We start from the raw sequence: 23886 nt of genomic DNA on the forward strand, positions 1-23886 counted from the left end.
AGTTCATTTGGCCAAGATAAGGTGGTTACATTGTTTTTATATTATTTCATTTAAACATTGTAATCCTGCTCTGGCTGAGGAAACATATGTAAAGCAGCTGTTGTTTAAAGAGTAGCAACACTAACAGCAAAGGGAAACATCAACGAAACTTGAAGTAACAAATTATGTTAAAGTTGAACAAGCAGAGACAAAGCAGGCAGCCAAAAATTTCAGCAGATAAAAAACCCAGCCTGTTGTCAAAGTGATTATAGGCATTTGTGACTCTCTCAGTGGCCAAAGGAAGACATCTCTTAATCAAGACACCATCTCTATTTAGCCAGTACATGCCCAGTCTTCCTTGGCATAGCTGCTGATTCAGAAAAACATGGATCACATTTGGACTGCAGGTTAGAACAGGGGTGAGGAACTTCCAGCTGGGGGGCCATGTGTGGCTTGCAGAGCTTCCCTACCCAACTCCTTGCTTCCTCTCCTGACTTCTGCACAGCAAAATATGTCCATTGATGGCATTGGAGGCCATTGATGGCATTGGAGGCTGCTATGTTGTGTGGAGGCATTTGGAGGAGTTGCAACTGAGGAGTAACGGATTGCATGCATGACAACTGCGAGGGGATAATCACTTGACAAGCGTACTGACCTTAATTGAAGTCCTCTGGAGAAGAATGAACATTTGTGGAGCCTTTTTCAGCTAAACCTACTGTTCCGTAAACACAACTGGATTCAAGTCTAAAAAATTTTGATAATAGACATCCTTCCTTGATTAAACCATCTCTTTTTATAGCCAGTCCTAAATTAAACATCACCTCAATGAAGTAGATTGCAATTTGTGCCTCTTTTAAATAATAGCCTTTTTGAAACTGAACAAGGTCCAAACTATAGCAAGAATAACAGACAAAATGAGTTTTCTGTACTTGACCACTAATCATTCTCACCGAGGGAGAATAAACGCAAATTGATAAAGCAAAATTGAGCCAAGTGTGAAAGCACTGATACTGGAGATTACACTAATTGACTGGAGCAACAGTTGCTTGAAATTAAAAGCTTTTTCTTTGCTTCATCTTTTCACCTTGTATTCTGATGTTTAAAACATTTACTGAGAATTAAGCCCCACTAAGAAAAATAAGATCATGGCATCCAGTCCTATCACTTTCTGGCAAATAGATGAGAAAGAAATGGAGGTAGTGACAGATTTTATTTTCCTGGGCTCCAAGATCTCCGCAGATGGGGACTGCAGCCAAGAAATTAAAAGACGCTTGCTCCTGGGGAGGAAAGCTATGGCAAATCTAGACAGCATCCTAAAAAGCAGAGACATCACCCTGCCAACAAAAGTGCGCATAGTCAAGGCTGTGGTTTTCCCAGTTGCAATGTATGGCTGTGAAAGCTGGACCATAAGGAAGGCTGAGCGCCAAAGGATTGAGGCCTTTGAATTGTGGTGCTGGAGAAGATTCTTGCGAGTCCCTTGGACTGCAAGGTGATCAAACCGGTCAGTCCTAGAGGAGATCAACCCTGACTGCTCTTTAGAAGGCCAAATACTGAAGATGAAACTCAAATACTTTGGCCACTTAATGAGAAGGAAGGACTCCCTGGAGAAGAGCCTAATGCTGGGAACAATAGATGGCAAAAGAAGGGGATGGCAGAGGATGAGGTGGCTGGATCGAGTCACTGAAGTAGTCGGTGTGAGCTTGGGTGGACTCTGGGAGATGGTGGAGGACAGGAGGGCCTGGAGGAGTGTTGTCCTTGGGGTTGCAATGGGTCAGACACGACTTCGCAACTAACAACAACAAGCCCCACTGAGTTTGTTGGCACCTACTTTGTAGAAATGGTGATTAGGATTGCAACTTTACTGCTATTGAGGGTTATTATTAATAATAATTACATTTCTATATTGCCCATAGCTGAAGCTCTCTGGGCAGACAAGATAGATATAAATTAGCTTCGTGGTTGCACCTTTTGCTGTGGATACTTGAGACATACTTTTGTAAGTGGGAAAGAGCAGGCAGGGAAGGTGGGACTCCAGACGTTTAACAGGATTTTGTTACACTCAGTAGACTATAATTCCCAATTTAGGTTGTGGGGAGCTGCTAATCTTAATAGTTTTTTGATCAATACCTATTTGTAATGAAGGAGGAGGCTACATGTCAGGGGGAAAAAAGGAGTTTTCCCCACTCTGGATGGGCTGGACTGGACTATGATCCAATCATTGCCAACCAGTTCTGCTATTTGGCATGCTTGCTGGGGATAATGGGAGATATAGTCCAACACAGTGGGAGGGTATGAAGGTGGAAAGGCTAGGATACAGTACATTTTGCTTGCATGTTTCCAATATCTCCAGTTAGAGAATTGTATGTGGAAAGACTGGGAAATAATTTTTCATGAGTCCTTGCAGAGCAGGCTATGTAAAGCAGAGGTTTACATATGGCAGCTCTGTACGTTTTTCATTGTGTTTTAGGTAATGTCTCTAGAAAAAATTAAAATATGCAGTGAGGACAATTATGTATATATCTGCAGCTTCATCATGTAATAAATATAAAACAGTGCATTGTGGTTTATGTTTTTAATTTGCACACTGTGTTTCTTGAGCCACCCCATGTATTAATTAATACATATCTGTAAAAGGATAGATACAAAAAGACATAAAACAAGGCATAATTATAAGCATGGATGTCAGAATGACACCTCCGTTGCCAAGGTTCAGTAAAAGCTGGTTTTCCCAACACAGCAGCCCAGCCTGGCAAGAAACCACGGTTGGCTGGCTGTCTTGTGAAGTGCCCACGATTAACCTGCGATTCGGCTTGTCGTCTTTCCTCGTATTCCTCCAGCGGGTACCGCCGGGGACACCATGGAGAGAAAGGAGACTCTCTCTGAGAGCTGCGATCTCTCGGATTGGCTTGCCGCAGCTGTTCTTTCAATCCCCCCTGAAAAGTCAAGGGACCGTCACTCTCTCTGTCAGAACTACAGCCTGGCCTGGCTGAAGGTGTCTGCAGGACCAGGAAGCGCTCTGCAGGTGCTTTCAGGGAGCACCTGAGAGGTGATCGTGCCGTGCAACTGGGCCCTGGGAAAAGGCTGCAAGGCTCTCTGAAGGACTGTTCCTTGCCGCAACGTTGCAGGTGGTCTTCGTGGCGCTCGTGTGCTCTGGACCACCGTGCCTTGAACTTCATTCGTGTCGTACTCCTCTTCCCACTGCTTGGTCCAGTTTGCTCCTGCCCTGCCCCCGTGCGTTCCTACTTGCTCTGGTTAGTCCACTGTCCCTGCTTTGCTCCAGCCTGCTCTTGCCTGTCCCTGAGACCTCGCTCCTCCACCTTTACGCGGCTGCTCCCCTGGCAAAGGCCCTCCGGGCATTGCTCTGTGTGCGTCCCTTGGACTAGACCAGACTGCCTGCTGCCTCACTGCTCTTGGACTGTTGACCATGCTGCTAGCTCTTGGCCCAGCCTTGCTCAGGTGCCCTGGTCCCAGCATTTTGCCCCTCCCACCAGCTTCCTGCATCGCAGTCCTGCCCCTTGAGAGCTTGTGTCTTCCTGCACTTTGAAAACCCTTCTTCCCAAGCATTCAGTGGCCAGTTTGTAGAAACCCACGGAAAGCAAAAGCACAAGGGATTGCTTGTGCAAGCGGCTGGCTTTGTTGCAATCGGTGCCCCCTTCCCAGCAGGGTGGTTTTCTGTTTTTAGCTTTGTTTTCCATGTGAGGGCAGTTTTTCTTCTTTGTCCCTCCTGCCCCCCTTTCTCCTTAAAGGAAAAGGATTTACACACCAGAGTCCACTTTTTAAAAAGTGCCAATTTGGGATTGAAAAGAAAAGGGGGAGGGAGAGAAGACACGACTCCAGCATCCTTTGTAACGGAGCTTTCTCTTCCTCCCATGTTTTATAGCAGGCGTCTTGGTAGTACATCACAACTGTGATTTATATTTGAGTACATAACTTACTAGGATTGGCAGGTGTAATAACTATAAGCCTTGTGACACCTTAAAGTGATTAAGAGATTTATTGTGGAATAAGCTTTTCTGACTAGGCTGGGCATTCTGTGTATTGACAAAGTAGGCTTCTGTTCACAAAGCTTATGCTACACTCAGGTGGAAATCCTACACATGCGAGGTATGCAACTGTTTTGTTTCCAAAGGTGGCGTCAGGTGTCTGCCGGGACACCACTCACACCTCTCTGTCTCACTCACACCCTCTCTTTCTTACGCACACGCCAGGCACGTGTTTACCTTTCTCACTTCGTTTTTTCTTCCATATCATGCACAAGCCTTCTTCCCTCCCAGCCACCCCAACCTGTTCACCAAAACACAGAGGGGGGAAAATACAGTAGGAATCAGCTCTGTGGCTTCTGCGATAGAAGCATCGGTCTTACAGTTCCTTTGGAAGCTGGCTTCAAGCATGGCTTCCTGGCACACTCTGCAGTTAACATTTCCAAGGCACGGTCGGGTCCCACAAACTGTAACTTTGGGGGACTGCCTGGTGTTGCACATACTTAGACATATTGGACCTTGCTGTATACACAAATTGAACTTAGCCTTACTTCTGAGTAGACAGGATAGCCCTGCAAACCCTTTCAGCTGCAGAATTTCAGAAAACTCTGGGTTAGATCTAGAGCTGCCGCTTTCATCAGAGGAAGGCATATAGTAGGTGTCTCCCAAGCTATACTTTTCTTCTTATAAGAAGTAACTCAGCCACATCTTGGAAAGAGGGAGAACACTTCCAGCTTGCATTTATAGAATATAACAGTGGACCGGGGAGCTTATACTGCCTTCTATCATAAAAGGGTTTCGGAAAAACAGAATTCATTCAAGGGCTTAGTATAATTTTTATTGAAACCAAGCTTAATATAAGGTGATTTTCTGCGAGAAGTTACAACTCATTTTGGCTCTTTAATCTGACTCTCCCTATAATATTAGCCATATATTTCTTCTAGCAACTCTGGATTTCAGTCCATTAATTGAGCTAGAACTGTTCAGCTAGAACATATCGGGCACATTAGAGAAAGTGCACACTTCAGTCGAATGCAGTACAGCTTAATTGCACAGTTAAATGCCGAAGTCTCATTGATTTCAGTGTTATTAGACAACTAGATGGATGACTGCAATAATCAGGAAAATGAAAAACTAAGAAATAATAAATTCAGTGGGACATATTATAGTCAAATGTTTATTTCTGTTTTGTTTCTTGCCACTTTGGCAGTCAAAAAAACCTAGACGGTTACTGCTTCATAGTAATGTCATATTCTAAGAAATTAGTGATCCATTGTTTTGTGTTAAACGCACCGTGCAGGTTAGATGCTGGCAAGTTGTTTGATTTCAGCTCTTCGCTCTTTTTAACTACTGTAATATAATCAAGCCAAATGTAATCAGCGTTTTTCTTTTTCAGACAAGAGGAGGGTAAGCTGTCTTTCCTTGCCTAGGTAGGGTGGCTTTTTGTTTCCCTTCCCCAGCACGCTGAGCTGTGCCAGGCAGCTGGAGCAAGCCAGATGCTTTGCTTTACACCCAGAAGACTTCTGCTAATTTAATATATACAAAAGGAAAACTTACCCTCGTTCTGGGGCACTATGGGAAAAGTAAAAAGGTGGCTAGACCCAAAGCCAGGTGAGATTGCCATAACATACTGGCAGATGATTATTGTTGTTGTTGTTGTTGTTGTTGTTGTTGTTATTGTAACATTTCTATGCTGCCCCTTGCCGAAGCCTCAGGGCGGCTTACAACAATAAAATACATTGAAATACAATAGAACACAAAAAATTACCATTAAATACAAAAATACAAAAAATACACTGAGTTACGAACATAATAATATAAAATTAAAATTATCAGTATGAAATAAGTAAATAAATAATATAGGAGGAGAAAAGAGAAGGAAGAAGAAAGTTGCCCTGGCCAGATCATATATTTTAACAATTATGATTAAAACATATATTTTAGCAATTAAAACCAGATGAGAGAGCCTACCAGGAGATATTTTAACCTGGGCCCTTGAAAGCGACACAGAATGCCATGTTAGAGTTCATCAACAATAGATGTACTTGAGTGGAAGGACTGGTGCCTGCTCACCAACCGTTCACTGGCTGAGAGAGAGCTCCAGTCTGCTTCCTTACCAGCAGGTCCGTCTTTTAATGGAAGAGGTTGGTACCCCTGCTTGTACACTTTCAAAAGAACCCTGGAACATGTATTCTCAGCGTGTCAACCCAGACCCTTCCATGCCATGTCTTTTCAGCTTATCTAATGGATAAAGGTATTTGCTTTCCCACATTTGCCCACCCAGAAGTAGAGACTGCATTTGGAACAGTACCAGGCAGGTATGTAGAGTGTGTCCTGCTCTCTTACTCTGAAAGTGAACGTGCTTTCCAAATATACTCTGGCTTGCTGATTCATGACTTTAGGGAATAAAATGAAATAAAATAAAATAGGCAGTTAACGTCATGATCCATCTATTCATGGATGATGTGAAGAAGAGAATCCTACATACCAGTACTTTGGAAACCTGTAATCCTAATTTTAAAACAGCTGTTAGTAGAAACTGAACGTGCAAGTTCTAATCAGAAACACAGCTGACAGAATGTAAACCAGCTTTTAGTGACACGTCAACAATCTAGATGTAAGTCTGAAAGTGCGTTTATGTCTACTAGGACTGTGGCTTCCTTGGTGTATCTATAAAAAAAATCTGGTGTGGTATGACTAGAAGCCAAAAGAAAAGGTGTCACCCTGTGCGTGTGTGCGAGTGTGTTAAATGGGCACGTTTGCATTCATATATTTACTTCGCATTCTGCCATCCGCCATGCCTACCTCTCATCTCTTAATTCACTGCAGTCCCTCCTATTTATTGCCATAAGTATCACACCTCCGATGTTGGCAAATCTGCAGCACATTCTGCAGTGGAGCATCTGAGATTTCCGTCAGCAACCTGAGTGCTGTATCCATTCCTTAACAGCCTATGAGGCCTACTGTTTGATACTTCCTTGAACAGTCGGATTTTTCAATGGGTAGCCTTTTATGGGATCGATCTTTTTCTGGAAGGAGTCTTGGTTCCAAGTTCCCCCATGGTCTGTACTAGTTAAGCTCACCCAAAAGGAGCAGTGTGGACCTTCTTGTGTGCCAGTTGGAAAGGCAAGATCTGTTTCTCTTTCGTTTATTACGTTACTGCTAGAGCTGTTATTTCCCCACCGAAACAAGTGGGTAAGAATTCAGTAGCCTGTAGCCATCCGCACACATTTAAACAATTTTCTAGCCATCGGTCCCATTGCAAAACCCTTTTTGCAGTTCAAGTAAACAAAATTCAAGAGCAAAGGACCGTGTCCATACAAAGGGTTGACTACTACAACAGTACATTACTGGTCATGGGAGCCATTTCCATATTATTTATTTATTATGTTTTTGTACAGCCCTAAAGCCCCCAGGGCTGTGTACAATTTAAAACATACGTAACAAAAATATCAATGGGAAGAAGCAACATGTAGCAGACAAGGAGTGGTGGTGACCCTTAATGCGGATGTTGCTCGTCCCACGTTTTTCATTAAATTCATTTAAAGACCACCCTTTAGCATCCCACTCTCTGGGCGGCCATTGCATAAATAAAATGATACAATTAAGATATAGAAGGTAGAATAGAGTGTGAATATTCAACAACAATGAAACGTGTAGCGGGGAAACAGGTAAATTCCTAAAGATGGTGATGGATTGCTCTGGGATCCAGCCATATAACACATGCTGTGGTGACGGGTGAATCAGCGTTGATTCCACAGACTTCTGTTTTACCTTTTCCCCCTATTGTCTGGCAAGTTGCTCCTCAGCTTCCCTCTTTTGGGTGCCTAATTATAGTTTTGCATTTATGAAGGGTTCGTTCTTGCTGCATTCCTGGAGCATGTCTTTGTCTGTGCGGTATGCTTGGCTTCCCTCCAGTGCTTGACATAAAAGTTTCTTTGAACCATTTTTAATTCTTATGTGTCAGCATCCCAGCTTCTTATTCATTTTGTGTGGAACTCTTTGTTCTTTTTTAGATGTTGCATTCTACAGAATGTTCCCCAATTTTTAAACCATAAGCCTTTTATTTCTCCCCTCCTGGAAGGGTAGCCAAGAGGTATGGTTCTGTTTCTTTAATTTATTTGTGGGTTTGTTTCCATTCCATTTTTCTAAAAGATAAGCAGTTGACAGGACCAAACACATATGACCTGTTACCAATTGATGGGTAACCATCAGAACTTGATTGTGGCTGGCAAGGAGTGTCTTTAAGGACTGGTGGAGGGGATTTGGTCCATGCAGCCATTTTGAGATTGTTAACAGGCAGAATCACACAATAGTATCTGACTTTCCAAAACATACAGTGCACACTAGTGATACAGTGAACTATAGTTGCCACGTTTGAATAATTCTGATGAGCCTAAGTTGCTGGAAGGCTTTGCATCCCACTGAGTCCACTTGACCTTTTGGTGGTAATGCCGAATCTCATGGAGCCCTCCAAACCATAAATGCATTTCTTCAGGTGATCTGTTAGCCAAAAAGTGCCTCCATCCTGGCCGGGGTACACTACAGTTTTTTGGGGCTCATCCATTCAATTACTGTTTGCAAGACCACCATAGTACAAAAGTCAGGGAAGCAGAAGTCTCTCAGTACCACCTTCCAGAAGCACTGAAATACTTATAGTCTACTCAGGAAGGTCCCATGATCAATGCTATTGAAAGCCACTGAAGGGGTCAAGAAAATACTCAAGGGCACCTTTTATCCTGGCTCTCTCTTGCCATTCATCATTCACCAAAGGGGTTCTCATGATGTAGCCCCGCTTAAAAGTAGACTGAAATGTGTCTGAATAATTACTTTTACCCAAGAGCACTGGGAATTGCTGGCTGGAGGTTCAGGGGAAGTGCTCTACAGACACTTACTGGCTTTCCTGGGTAAAGCAGGGTAGGCAGAGTGGGGAGGAACACAGTCACAACGGGCAGGGGTTGGGGTCAGGATCACCAGGCTCTGTCTAGAGAGAGTCACTGTGGGGTATCAGTTTAAGCTGACAAATGGGGCACCTGGTCATTGAGGCTGCTTAGGTCTCAAATGACAGTAACGGATGGAAGAACAACCCTAGGTATGTACCTGGTCTTTCAGGGAGAGCCCAACCCTACCCCTGCCATAGGACAGGTTGAAGAGCGCTCAGGTGGGCAGACAAGCCATTCACTAACAGTACCTCTGACTTTCCTGCACTGAACTTCAGTTTACTGGCTGTCCTTCAGCCCCTTGTCCTGCTCAGGCATGATGGCACCCCTAGATAACCTCTCTGAGTGGTTCCCCATGGATGTTCAATAACATGGGAGTTATACTTGAACTCCACGAAAATACCCAAGTACCAGCTTCTGGAAGCAGTCATCCAAGTAGAGATGGTGTAAAACAGCACCCCCAGCTTGTAACACTGGCGGCAATTCCAGGAGGATGCTATGATATGGTCCAGGTGAACTTACAGGATTGTAGTCTTTTCTGTTGTGCTCTCAACAAAGGTCATCCCAAAGGACAAACAAGGCAGAGTCTGTTCCAGAACTGGGCCTAAATCCAGATGGAAATCAATTTAGAAAAATCGGCTTTCATCCAGGAATGTCTAGAGTTGCTTGTCTAGAGTAAGCCGCCTCTGCTTAAGAAGGGGATGTTAGCCACCAGTTTCTAACTGTCTTCCATTCCAGGTCCAGGTTAGGTTTCTTTTGGAACAATCTGATCATGTCCTTTCTTTTTTATAAAGGATGCTAGTATTGTCCCCTCTTTCAATGGGGAATCTGCATCCTCCTGGAGTCAACCAGCCGTCATTTCCTTACTTGAAGGAACAAAGCCACCGCGGGTGAGAGTCTTGCGTGCAAGTGCTTGGTGAAATGTGTCTTTTTGCCTCAACGGCTGAAACTGCTCTGAAAGAGCTGGACCACATTGTGTTCCAGATGCCTCCGTGAACGGAACCACCGTTCATTCCAGATAGAATCGGTTTTGCCTTTGGTGTGCCATGCAGATTTTTCACAGTTAGCTGGTTGACGGTGTGACCAGTCACCTCAGATGGTAATAACCATTTCACCATTCAAAACAGCTCTGCCATTGCGATGGAGGTGGGAAAAAACATATCTGCCACCCTCACTGCAGAACCGTGAACTGGATAATAAGCAGTGTTCAGCTGAATTCAGTATGAGGCTTGATCTACTTTTGGTGCAGCCGATGTCGTGTTTGCTTCATTGACCTCTTCTCGAAGGTGTACCAGGGAGCTAATTGGGCTCCACTAAGGGAGAAAGGGCACTGGGCTGTGATCAAGTCAATTGCCCTGGCTTTGAAGGAAGCATCAAACGGAAAGTCCTTCAAGTCCCCTGGAAGCCACTAACTTCTCTTAATTTCTAATTTCCTTGCAGAGGAGGCAGGATGCTGAAAATCTATGTCTCAGCAGGCAGTGATTAGGTCACGACAAACCTAAAATTCCACACTTCTGAATCACCGTCTTTCTGTCCATCAAAGAAAGCAACATCCAAAGTGTAACTTGCTGCGTGTGCTGGCCCAGCGGCATGTCAGGACAGGCCCATGGTTGAACTCCTTTGGGATCCACGCAGTCCTGAGCTGAACCTGATAGGACAGACGTGGCACGGTTATTGAGGTCTCCTAGCCCAGTCATCCTGGGAGTTCAGCACCAGCTCTGTGACTATCTCAGTCTACTGGGCAAGTGGAGTGGGAGTTCCACTAGCTGAGTCCCCAGTGCATCGCAGGTTCCCAACAGCAGTTACAAAAACTGGAGTCAAAACTACTTCTCCTGCAGTCAAGAAGGCTGGACATAGAGATGGAATCCCATTAGAATGTAGCAACCTCCTGTATTCTATGCTAATGCAATGCTAAACAGTCAGATTTCCTTCTCTTTGCCCAGTGACGCCTCTCCCTGTTCGAAAAGGGCATTCAGGTAACTTTACTTGTTCCTCCATATAAAGTCCAGTTTAGCCATTCACCATTTTGAGAGAGGGCAGTTTCGAAAGGTCAGTGACTGAGCAGTTATCTGTTGCTTCATTCATTGTGATGACTTCCTGTTGCAGACTTTGTCATCAGTTGGACGCTATTTTAGTCCCATGAAGTTCTGTCTTATTTTATGTGATTCAGCAAAGCGCTGGGGGTAAGAAAGGGAAGATGTTAGGCTGTGGTACCACGGAGTGCAGGAGATGAGCAGTGCCCTTGGGCGATGTTGGGAGAGGCAGTGTGGGCCTTAGAGCCATCCCAGATGCCATCGTCTGCCTCCATGCAGGCCTGCTTCTTTTCTCTAGCCTTGGAGTTGCTAGGAGGCCTCGGGACTTACTCTGTTAGCATACTGGTACATAGTGCAGCAAGAAGGCAACCGGTTTTTTAGACTAGAGCAGGGAATGCAACCTTTCCTTCTGGTTTTGCCATTGTTTTCATTGACCAGAGTCCAGAGAAACCTGCCCAGCCAACTGCTACCAGGAGACGGCATTTGTGCCCCAGAGCATTGTAGGTGGCAAGTCCCTAATCAAAGGAGTGTCAGAAGCCTTCCTCAGCTATTGCTTCCTCCATGGCTCAGGCTCCTTGCCTTGGGGAAAACAGAAGTGTGTTTGCTTCCAAAAAGGGCTGGAATGAGTCACAGTGTCCGCATTTGGCACAAGATGGTGCCTGAGTGTATGGCTTGCCCTGGCTTGTTGCAAGCGTCTTGCCTCTGTGGTCTTGCCTCTGGAGTCCACCTGCTTTTCACAGAAGCCATGAGGCCTCAGCTGGGTGCAAGGCATCTGAGGTTTGCAGTAGACTAGAGAAAAGTGAATGGGTGTGGGAGGAGAAGAGGGACTCCTATCCTCCTTGTGGCACCTAATGGCCATGGCATGGTACACCTTAATGGGCAGGTGCCCGGTGTACAGAAGGATGCTATGCTGCTTTCGTGTCAATGGAGTAAAATGGCACTCTGCTGAAATACCGGTACAGACAATCTGCATTGCAGCCGGTCCTTCTCGGCCACCTGGCCTTTTGCCCACATGAGCTTCCTCTGCTGCTGCTTTCCTCGACTCTCATCCATTCATCCTCCCCATCCATACATCCCATTTTACAAGTGGGGTGTCCGTTGGAGACAGTCCTTTAAAGACACAGACACAGCTTATAGCCTGAAGCAGTTGTCTTAGACCAGTGACCGGAGAATGCATGGAAAAACAGTAATTTATCCATTCTTGCATTTACCAATTATTATTGTGCTTTCACTGCCAGGGAAGGGGAGAAGTGCTTGTAAGGTTTGGTCTCCTAGGGTCAAAACAGCTGGACTGACTGGATGGGGGAGGCACCATTTGCTGCTCTGTCCCCCAGTCAGGAAAATAAGTTGAGACCAGTCCTGGTCATGGGAGTGAAACTTGTGGGCTGGGAAAAGGTATCCAAGATGGTATGTGAGATAGAGAAACAACTGAGAGTATAGAGAGATCAGTGGGTGTGGAAACAAGTTCAGGATTACACCAAACTTACTATGTTGTTTATAGTTCAGTGGATTTTACTCGTAGGTGTGTGCATGTAGGATTGGAGTTGTATTCCTGAGTAACTGCGCTCGAAGCTTCAACTTGCCCTACTCAGTGTATGGATCTAGGAAAAACCCCGGGAATTGGTAACTTCAGCATAAAAGAAAAAAAAAGAAAGGCGTATGAGAAATAAAAACACAAAACCACAGTTGGCAATACTGTTATCAGGAATTTTGGTTGGTCCCAATAAAGGAATCTGACTGTGCATTTTGGTACTTTAAGAGTTGTGCAGTGATGACATTGCTAGAAATTGTATATTGCTTTTAAATATACTTTTAAATATACTTTTAAATAGTAAAATAGTATACTATTTTAAATATACTTTTAAAATAGGATTTCAAGAATTTAGAAGCCAAGAGCTATTAAAAAAGTATTCTAGAATAACAGGAGCTATTCAAATAGGGCATTTTTAATAAAATCCAGATCCCCGTTTGGTGGCAGTTCCTGTGCTTGCAGAATGTTAGAATCCCTGAGTTTCGGGGGTTCATGTTGTCTTGTGTCAGGCACTTTGCTGCTTCTGTTCTGCCCTTTTCCATAGAAAGTTAATGTCAGAGCACCACGACAGCAGCATTTGTGGGAAAAGGGAGCTGGGAAAGGGATCACAGAATCATAGAATAGAATCATAGAATAGAAGAATTGGAAAGGGCCATGAAGGCCATCGAGCTCACCCCCCTGCTGTTGCAGGACACCCAAGTCGCACCATCCCAATCGGATGGCTGTCCAGTTTCTTCTTGAATGCCCCTAGTGTGGGAGAGCCCACCACCTCTCCAGGCAGCTGGTCCCACTGTTGTATAGCTCTGACAGTGAGTGAGGAAGCTTTTCCTGGTGTCCAGCCTGAATCTGAGTTGTCGCAACTTGAATTGATTATTCCGTGTCCTACACTCTGGCATCAGCAAGAAGAGATTTGATCTTTCTCTTTGTGACAGCCTTTGAGGTACTTGCAGAGGGATATCATGGTCCCCCTCAGTCTTCTCTTCTCAAGGCTGAACATGCCCAGTTCTCTCAGTCTCTCCTCACAGGGCAGTGTTTCCAGTCTCTGGATCCTTTTTGTTGCCCTCCGCTGGACCCTTTCTAGTTTTCCTGCATCTTTCTTAAATCTTGGTGCCCAGAACTGGACACAATATTCCAGATGACTAGTGAGGAGTATAGAGGAACGACTATTCTCATGATTTGGAAGTAATACTTCTGTTAATGCGGCCCAAAATAACAGATGCATCCCAAAATAGAGATGAGACTGTGCAGTGCATGGAACTGTCTACATTTTGTTCTTCTTATCTAGCATCCCAGAGTTGGAGCTCTGTGATCTTAGAATGCCCTGGAAGAGCGAGCTAAAGGCCACTTCTGCGCTTCCTCACTAAATGTCAATATGAACTGCTTAATAAGGAGGAAGGGGATTCGGTGACTGATGTGAGGGAACAGGCACAGATGCTAAATGACTATTTTGCCTCTGTGTTCTCCCCAAAGCAGGACTGGGGAGATCTGCATGGGAGATTGGATGACGCCGGGGATTTCGGGGCACAGATTAGAGTCACCCCCCCCAGAAGTTGAGGAGCTCCTCGGGGCACTGGATGTTACAGAGGTGCCAGCCCTGATGGATTACAGCCAAGGGTGCTTAGGGTGTTGGCGGGGGTACTCTCACATCCACCGGTCTCCATTTTTGAGGCCTCATGGAGAATGGGTGAGGTTCCAGAAGACTGGAGAGTGGCATCAGTGGTCCCAATTTTCAGAAAGGGTAGTAGAGGGGACATTGGGAATTACCAGCTGGTTAACCTTTGCGTCCATTTTGGGAAAGACAGTGGAAAGGCTCATGATAGGAAATGCTCTGGAGTCCCTCTGGGGAGGCCAGTGGCCACACAACATGGCTTTTGCAAAAGCAGGTCCTGCCAGACGAACCTTGTGGAATTCTATGACAAGGATTCAAGGTGGCTAGATGAAGGGGACGTGGTGGATGTTGTTTACCTGGATTTCAGCAAGGCCTTTGACAACGTTCCACATGATATCCTGGTTGAGAAATGGAGGCATTTTGGGATAGGCCGATGCACTGTCCGATGGATTAGGGCATGCTTGATGAACCAAAAGCAGACGGTAACTATTAGTGGGGTATCATCGGGATGGCAGTCAGTGACAAGCAGGGTCCCCCAGGGCTCTGTCCTGGGACCAATCCTATTCAATCTTTTCATCAATGACCTGGAAGAGGGGGTAACAAGCCTGCTGATCAAATTCTCAGATGATACTAAAATGGGGGCAGTGGCTTCAACTGAGGAGCAGGCACTCCAGACCCAAAAGAATCTGGACAGACTATGGAAGTGGACTGGGGACAACAGGATGGCGTTCAGTGCAGATAAGTGCAAGGTCTAGCACTTGGGGCATAGGAATGGGTGTCATACGTACAGGTTAGGGACAAGTGGCTGGAAAGGTGCACTTGTGAAAAGGATTTTCGGGTGCTGGTCAACTGCAGGCTAAACATGATTCGACAATGTGACACAGCAGTCAAGAGGGCGAACGCCACCCTTGGTTGCATAGCCAGAAGTGTGGCTTCTAGATTGAGAGAGGTATTACTGCCACTGTATGCAACTATGGTGCACCCGCAGCTGGAATATTGTGTTCAGTTCTGGGTCCCTCATTGCAAGAGGGATATAGCAAGGTTGGAATCAGTGCAGCAAAGGGCCACAAGGCCTTGAGAAGAGGAGGCTCAGAGGGGACCTCTTAGCGACATACAGGTATATGAGGGGGTGCCACGCAGAGGTTGGTCATGCCCTTTTTTCCCCAGAAGTGGAGGGCAGGACACGTTCCAGTGGAGCAGAACTCAGGGAATCAAGATTCAATTTAGATGCCAGGTAGGACTCTGAGGATATGGAATGGGCTTCCATGGGAGGTGGTTGAAGCCCCATTGATGAGAGTGTTCAAGGACAGGCTGGACATGCACATGGTAGGCATGTCATGAGCAGAGCCAGCTGGAGCCGGGGTCAGACTAGGTGGCCCAGGAGGCCTCTTCTGACTCAACTCTCTAGCCACTGTGTTCTATCCCTTGCAACCTTCTAAAAAGGGGCTTTTTAGATTGTGACAGTAGTTAGCACTTTGCCCTGTGAGGGCTCTCCTATAGCATCTTTATAGCAACAACGAAGCTGAGGAGTGGTCAGAGTCTGTTGTAATCTGCTTTTAAGTTTTCTAAAGGAAAATAAAATTAAATAAGCAGCTCTGTTGATAGCAGTCTGGCATTTCTTGTCTTTTTTGCTTTTTTCCCCCTACTGCATATCTTGTATATTAGAGATTCAAGACTGCCCTTTGAGTCTTTCAGTAGAATAGAGTTTATTGTTCTTCTTCTTGTTGCTATTATTAATTGTATTGTAGGGTTTACTTGCAGGGCATGTAGTTTAAGTAGGATTCCACTGACTGGATTCCCAAATGTCTGTTCTGTAATTTCAGATGATTTTTCCAGGCCTGTCTAGTTTACTGGTTGTTCTTAAAATAGAACGCTGAACTTCAAAGATGTTATCAGGTAAAACTTCAAAGCTACTTCCTGTCGGATGAAAAGGCAAACATTAACCTCAAAATGAATCCCTGTATTCAGAGCTTGCACATCTAGTGTTCATATCTATACTGAAGGTGTTTATAGTATCAATTCGGCCTCTATGGTTGTTATTGTGAATGGTTGGAGTAGTTTCTTTCATGAACTTGCTCATTCTAGTCTTGATTTCTCCAGTGGTACCTCATGCAAATCACTGTTTTGTTGCATTCTGTTTTCACACTTGTAAACCTTCTGATCTCCCCTTTATATGCTTCCCTTCCATTCTCTGTAATTTTCTCCTTTTGAGATTTTCAAGAATCCCAGCTCTTGCTACTTCCTGTTCTATTCATTTTGGACTCCTGTGCATCTCCATGCTGAATGTTGCCCCATTCCTTCCTTTGTTTCTAGCTAGGGCTTTGCAATTTTGTTGTCATCCGTGCTTTCTCCTTCTGCAATGAATATCTGACCCAGCACTTCCATTTTTATATCCTAACTGTTTGTACATATTCTGCAGCCTTGTGCTGGTAGTACCAGACCCTCATGATCTCCTGTAACAAGGAAGTCACTTTCAGGGAAATACAAACGTATTTGCCGCAATTTTCAATTTAAAACAACTGTTCTGCTGACATACTTATGTATTAATCCCGGAAACTATAATCCCCTCCTCTCGCATGGGTATGCATTGAAGCCATTTTTAAAGAAAGACTGATGGTTTAAAATGTTTCTTTTCATGATTTCCTCATATTTAACTATACAATGGAACAGAATACTGTTTTCCATTTAATAAGAAAACAAATGGACACTACACTGGAATCATTAAATGAGGGAAAAGCCAGTGGAATTTTGATTTTATAAACCATCTGCCCTGTACCGTTCTCATTCATTATGAATCTCTGATAATCAACATCTGGTGAGATTAAGCCCCCTTCCCCATATGCACATGCACACAAACACACAGACACACATACCGTGAAGGATTTATCTAGCAGTACTTACATGCAGCGTTTTTCACTATGGGGAAACTCAGTGGTTAATAAGAGGAAACAAGAAATGTTCCCGGAATTGTGGATTTAGCTTCGAACTAGCAGTGTAAGTGTTAACTGTTGCTTTAATGTGGAATTATTATTGGGACTAATGCCGGCGAATTATTACCAAGTTATCAAAAGCTGAGATATGTTATCGCTATTAATTATGCTAATGTAATACTATTACACTAATGACCAAGTGAGACACCGGATGAAGGGTTGGGCTTAAAGAAAACCCATTCAGAATCACCACATAATCATGAAGTTATCAGTTTAACCTGTTAGTGTTATTGTGAAAAGTGTAAAAGAGAGAGAATGAGAATAGCATCCCCTTAGCTTACATTGTTTGACTTTAACAGGGGAAAGGTACTGAATTTATTACACATTAATACATTTTAGAAGCTGAAAAAAGAACGCACGATACGCTGACAGCCACTCAAATATATCTTTGAATATAGCTAAGTTTGTCTGATTTGTATTTGCAATTGACATCCATTTTTTTTTGTTACTGAAGAACTTACAAAACGGAAATTTTTCTGCAGAGCAATAAATCACATATTGTGTTTTGGAAAGGTTTCTATCATAACGGGTCCGACCTCTGGGGGAATATAAATTAGTCGTCCTTCTTCATGGCTTCCGTGACTCATGCCTGAGCAGGTACGTACCTGCTCAGAGCAGCCATTCAGATCATTCTAAAGCTCGAGAGCTTTAGGTGCGAGGCCTTCAAGGTGTGACTCCCATTTGCTTCTCCGCTCTCTTTTTCTGCCACAGCAACTAACAACATTTGGAACACTTTCTCGCCTCGTAGCATAAATCTGGTCATAGTCGTCGTAAACTTTTTTCTATCCCTCTGGAACACTGAAGAGAACTCTCTCCTTCCTTTCCTTTGTTCTCTGCGTCTTTTCCTCCATTTTCCTGCCCCTCAGACCTCCATGGCCTTCTTCAACATGCACACCTACTGCAGCAGGAAAATTCCATCAACTGATGGAGACATTGGTCGTACGCACTGGTTGATGTCTCTGCATTTTGTATTCTTGGCGTAGCCATTGGTAGTGTTTGCTCACATCTCAATGCTTAGGCAAGGTTTACTTGGTGTGGTTGGCCCTGGCTTAACACGTTACTGATAAATAATAATTGATGCTATGTTGTAATTATCGATTTGGCTATCTTGTAAATAATCTGAAAAGTTATCATGCTAGTGTTTATGAAATGAACAAGATGGGTTGTTTCTTAGTGTAATGATATCCTTATTGTCATTGATGGATTGGTGAGCTTTCTTCTATTTCTATGAACCACTCAGAGAGCTTGGCTGTTGGACGTAGAGAAATGTAGCAATTGAAATGGAATGCAGGTGACATCTTTGAATGTGTACATAAAATGGCAGCCTCTGGTGGCAAAATCAGAATTGGCTCCTAATGCTCGGTAACCTTCACCGAGCGACCACACCAGTGACCAGTACTGGCAAAGTCACTGGCTGCCTCGCTACCAGACTGACTTGGGATCTGAACGGGCACTTGCACAAATTTGCTAACCCTTTCAATTGTAATGGCCCTTTCAAACCTAGGTACAAGTAGTCCTCTTGCCAAAAGAAAATCAAACCAACCAGCACCTTGCATTCTTAGTGTGGAGTCCATCAAAACAGACTCAAGCGCTTCCTACCTGACCAGAAGGACATTACAACGGGAAATGAGTACTCTCTGCCATCACCCAAGACTGCGTAAGCAGGTTCATTCCCCTCCCCGCAACCCAAAAAAAATCCCACGTGTTCTACTCACCCTACAAAACTACACTATTGACCTAGGGTGTGTTAGAGAGAGTCCCATCTTACTCATCTTGCTTACTTGCTATCAAGATACGGGTTGGTTTCCATACAGATGACAGTTTTCATCATGTAAATGGACCTGAAAAATTCAGAATGAGTATACTGATAATTCTCCTCTCCTCCTTATTTCTAGGAAATCCTGATGACAGACTCCCCCAATATCTTTCATCCCTTTCTTAGGTTCACTCAAGGAAAACTCCTCCTCCAATTTGTAGTCTCCCTTTTTGCTTTAGCTGGTGCATTTCTTAGTCTCTTGAACTCCACTGCATAAATCAAACCATTAGCTGACCAGTAAGGGAAAATGAAATGCCATGTTTTCTTATACCTGTGATGCATTCACAGTGTCGTGTGCATGCCTAGATAGAGGTTTAATCTTGTTACATCTAAAGAGCTACAACAGCCATGAAATGATCGATGTCTCCTTAATGAGGTACATGAAGTTTTGGGGAGTCCTCCTGGTAGTTTATCCTAGATTGATGTTAGAATATGCCCTGTCAGTTTGATGGTGGTATGAGTGGCAGTCTGTGGGATTAATTAATCCTTGTATGTTTGTAAGAACACTTTCTGGGTGTGCTTTTTTATTCATTATGAGTGGAGAACTAGAATTCGGTAGCACCAAACAGAACAGCAGAAAAGAATTGCGCACAGATTGTAGGCATGGTAGCTGACCAAAGAACATTGGATAGTTGAGGTGAGAAATGAATCTGCTTTGATGGATAGAAAAGCCTCTCTTGTAAGTGCTTGTAAGTAGGGCCTTTAATTCTAAAGTATTTATAGAGTAAGAGATATATTACCAGAGCAAGCACATAACCTTGAATTTCTATTACTGTTCCTCTGCTTCAAAACATGATTTTTCTTTCTGTCCGGCTCTTCAAAGTATTCATTGTTTTTTGCTCTTTCTGCTTCTTGCCAATGCTTTACTCTCCAAATTTCTTGTTATTCCTTTAAAAAAAAAGGTCATAGCACTTTTACTTATTTGACTGGATTTCAAATGGCTGACTGCGTATTATTTATCCATTGATTCCGAAGCCAAATGATTGATATGAAGAAATGATGAAAGCATCTGTGTTGCATTAGCGTGCATCCGAATGAATGCTGTTACTACCAAATAATAAAGCCTGGCTTCCCCCAAACTTTGAATACAAAGTAGCAGAATCTATCTGTAGGGGGAGCTTATGAGGTAGTATTTAGTATAAATCTTGGCGAATAAATATGGACACTGTGGTGGAGTGGTGGCAGAATATATATCTGCTGGGAAGATTCGGTTGTGTCAAGACTTGCAAGTTTAAAATTACCTTGCACAGTTCAATCTACTAAGAAAGTTCAGATAGTTTTGTCATAAGGAAGTTCAGGACCAGGACAAGATTGTCCTGGTCAGCAATTGCCTCTTCCCTGACCAAGATTGTCCTGGTCAGCGATTGCATCCTCCCCATTTGCATTTGTGCCCAAAAGACTAATTTATTATTATTGTTGTTGTTATTATTATTATTATTATTATTATTATTACATTTTTATACTGCCCATAGCCAAAGCTCTCTAGGCAGTTGACAGCAATAATCATAGACTCATAAACTCAAGTCACCCATCCCACTTCTGCCCAGGCCTGACCTTGCTTAGCTTCCAAGATTAGGCAGGATCAGGCAATTTATGAATACACAGAAGGCAAACTGCAAGCAAGAATATTTGTGATGATGCACAGCAACATCGCTAATCAGAGGGCATGTCCCTACATCACCCTACGCTTCCAATTGCCTGGTCTTCTCTCTTGAGCCTTAATTCTAGTCTTAAACTAGAAGGTGTTTTGATCATTGAATTGACCTGTGTTGGAAAGGTGGAGAGAAAAACAAGGATCTGTGGAAAGAACACTCATACGGTAAAAGCCAGCTTTCCTACCATGTTGCTGATTTGGGATTTGTGGTTCGGTTTTTGGAGTAAACCTGCAGAGTGAAGGGGGTGGCAAAGTTGTATAAACTGACTAAGCTCATCACCATAATCAAGTGTTTGCGGTGTGACAGCTAATGACAGTTTCGTTTCTGGAATGCTTACTGGGAGATCCCCACTTCCATCCTTTGTATTACCCAGTGAAACCCTCTTAGTGAATGATGGTTGAGTCGGTCATGGTGATGCAAGACGGCAAAATGTTCATTCGTGGATGCCAACCCATTTACGTTGCTTTTCTTTCCTTTTCGGAACAGGTACGGAATGATCTGACTGGTGTCTTGTATGGAGAAGATATTGAAATCTCAGATACAGAGAGTTTCTCTAATGATCCCTGCACTAGCGTCAAAAAGCTCAAGGTGGGTGCCGTTGCTTAGGGGGCTTGAGCAGCCAACTGGGACGGCAGGCTGGGAAACCAGTGGCAATAAAGCAGGAGTTGGGGAGAGTTTTTAAGATGCTCCAGTTCCATCTCTCTGCAAGCAGAGCAGATAACACTGGTAGGACAGGTGCCCTCCTGCCCTGCATGTTTCCTGCATCTGCTGCGAAACACCAGAGGACGCTCCAGGCCACTCTGGGGACATCCGGGGTGCGGACGGGAGGGCGAAGCCCTATCGCGCAAGCAGCATCTGCCCATGTGCTGTTGAATGTACAGCTCAACGAGACGGAAATTCAGTCACAGCCACATGCACCCCATTGATGACAGTGGGTCTGCACTTCAGTATGACTTACCCCAAAGCCATTGCACCATGGAAGGAAGTGACGCCGGGAGGGAATAATCTCTGAATGAGTTCATTGGATAAATTTAATCTAATTGGTAATGTGGATAAAATCATTTCCTCCATGAAAGATATTAGGAGGGTGAGTACCCGGAGGAGGGCCTTCTCTGTGGTGGCGCCCCACCTATGGAATGCGCTCCCCAGAGAGATTCGCCTGGCGCCATCGTTATTTGCTTTTCGGCGCCAGGCCAAGACCTTTTTATTTAAAAGTTATTTTAATTGTTCATTTATTGATTGTATTTATTGGGTTTTATGTGTGCCGAGATGTGTCCGGTTTTTTTAAAGTTTAATTATTGTTGTTGTAATCCGCCCTGAGGCTTTTTGCGAATGGGGTGGCATAGAAATGGTTTAAATAAATAAATAAATAAATTGGGCGGAGAGGCATTGGATTGTTTTCTGATGTTGTGTCACTTTCTGGCATTGACCTAAAGTTTAGTGTAAACATCAGGCCATTCATTTTATGGGTGTGTCTCAGAAGTGTGAAATCCTTGCACCTAAAAATCAGTACTCGCTCCCGCTCTGTTTGTTTGTGTGTCTGTGTGTGTGAGAGAGAGAGAGCGAGAATGAGAGAGACCATATGTAGCCAGTATATGCATGCTGGAATAGATGATCACAGGCATGGGCCAAAAAGATCTTAGAGATCCGTGTATTTTTGCTGCCGCAGTGCATGTAGACTTAAAACGATAGAAGGGAAACTGTGGCGGCTCTTCCTTTTGCATATAAAGCAATGAAATCCCATTTTACACAAGAAAGCTAAACAAGGACAATTGTATGTGTCTGTTAATGTGTTAAGCTTTTCCCCCTTGGACGATGAGATTTCTGGCTTTAGAGCTGCTTGCATGCCCTCCTCTCGGTTATTATCTTTCTGTATGGTGTATGTTGCTTGGATTCTCAACAGTAGATTATAGTTTTCATGTTTATTACATTAGCCCTTAAGGACTGGCCAAAAGTAAGAGGAGATAAAGGTTCCCTGGTAGGAAGCAGAAGCCATTCCGCTTGACTGACACTTTATCCCTTCTGTGCAGATTCTGCAGATGAAAAGTAGGCCATACAAATCTAAACACTCAGTGCTAACTTGCCATTTTTTTTTATTTTTATTTTCGGGTACTCAGCAAAACTGGACATAAATGCATTAGGTGCTGCATAGTTTCTCAGGAGGGGCATGTAGTTATTTTTAAGGTAATTTGTTTCACTATCAGAAAGTCAGTTCTCGATATCTGGATTCTTTCAGTTTCTGGAAAATTAACCTGGAATATTTAATTTGCTCAGGTAAATGTGGTTTGAGTGAATTGTTACTGTAACCAAAACTTATAAATTCTGCCGCACTCCATTTGTATGCTTAAAGTTTTTCAGAATTTGGTGGTATCATTATTAAGCTGTCATTAGCCATTGTTTTTCGCGTTCTATCCTGCTTGCTGCTTTATTAAGGGTAGTGGGAGAAGTCACACAGTTTCCGGGAAAAACCACAATTGTCTCCACCCCAAAAAAAGCATGATTGGGACTGATGAAATATATGTTGATGTGACCACTGGATCCTTTCTACTTCCTTATGCCTAAAACTTTATCTGGAATACTTTTAGTAATCGGGTTTCTGTTCTGTTCTGTTCTCAAATTAGTACATATTCACATGAGCGCTCTTTGGGCACTTAAAAATAATCAAAGCACTGCAAGGATTCCTCATCCTTTTAGAAGCATCCTGCCATTGCAAAATTCTTTCTTTCTTCTTCTCTCAGTTATCTTCTGTGAGTGAAAGTGACTGATTCAGCCGCCTGAATCATTTCACTGCCACAATTAGAAGTTAAGAAACAGAGCAAATGGGCTTTCCACCCTGTAACGAGCTTCTCCTCTTTCTTACATTAAGTGTATATCGTGGCTGGCTCTGGGTGACTGCTATGATTGTAAAAAGGGGGGAAATGCTTCTGTTGCGCCACAAAAATACTTGGACTGAATATTATTGGAAAAGATTAATAACATAGTTGAAGTTCTATACCACAGACTGTTTTATCTGAAGTGTACCTCTTATTAGAATAAAAAAATGAGAAGTTTGAGGATTGCAGTCTTATATCCTGATCACAAGCACATGACTTGAATTACTTAAAACCAGTTGCCTTTGGGTTTAAGAGAAATCACTCCACAATAATGTACAAAAGAATGAGATAGAAGGTATTCTGTAAATCATCAAAGGAGTATTTTGAGCTTCCTTTAACAGAATTTAGTAAGCTTTGTTTTTAAAAAATAATTACAATATCTGTATGTTATAGTAATATATATACTTTATATACTGTGCCATCTCTACATCAAGACATTTTAGCTTTGTTGAATTTACACTGTGATATAGTACAAAGAAA

At 43.5% G+C, this 23886-nt stretch overlaps 1 protein-coding gene across 1 annotated transcript in view; it reads left to right on the plus strand.

Annotated features, from left to right (window-relative positions):
- The window catches only part of GABBR2 (gamma-aminobutyric acid type B receptor subunit 2), a 303445-nt gene that overhangs the window by 92531 nt on the left and 187028 nt on the right, over positions 1-23886 (plus strand). Inside the window, exon 4 of the mRNA XM_044442826.1 lies at positions 21020-21121. Coding sequence (XP_044298761.1) covers positions 21020-21121 — 102 coding nt within the window. The remainder of the gene's footprint in view (positions 1-21019; positions 21122-23886) is intronic.

Source organism: Varanus komodoensis, unplaced genomic scaffold, assembly GCF_004798865.1.
Source record: "Varanus komodoensis strain SLA01 unplaced genomic scaffold, ASM479886v1 scaffold40, whole genome shotgun sequence".
Taxonomy (NCBI): domain Eukaryota; kingdom Metazoa; phylum Chordata; class Lepidosauria; order Squamata; family Varanidae; genus Varanus; species Varanus komodoensis.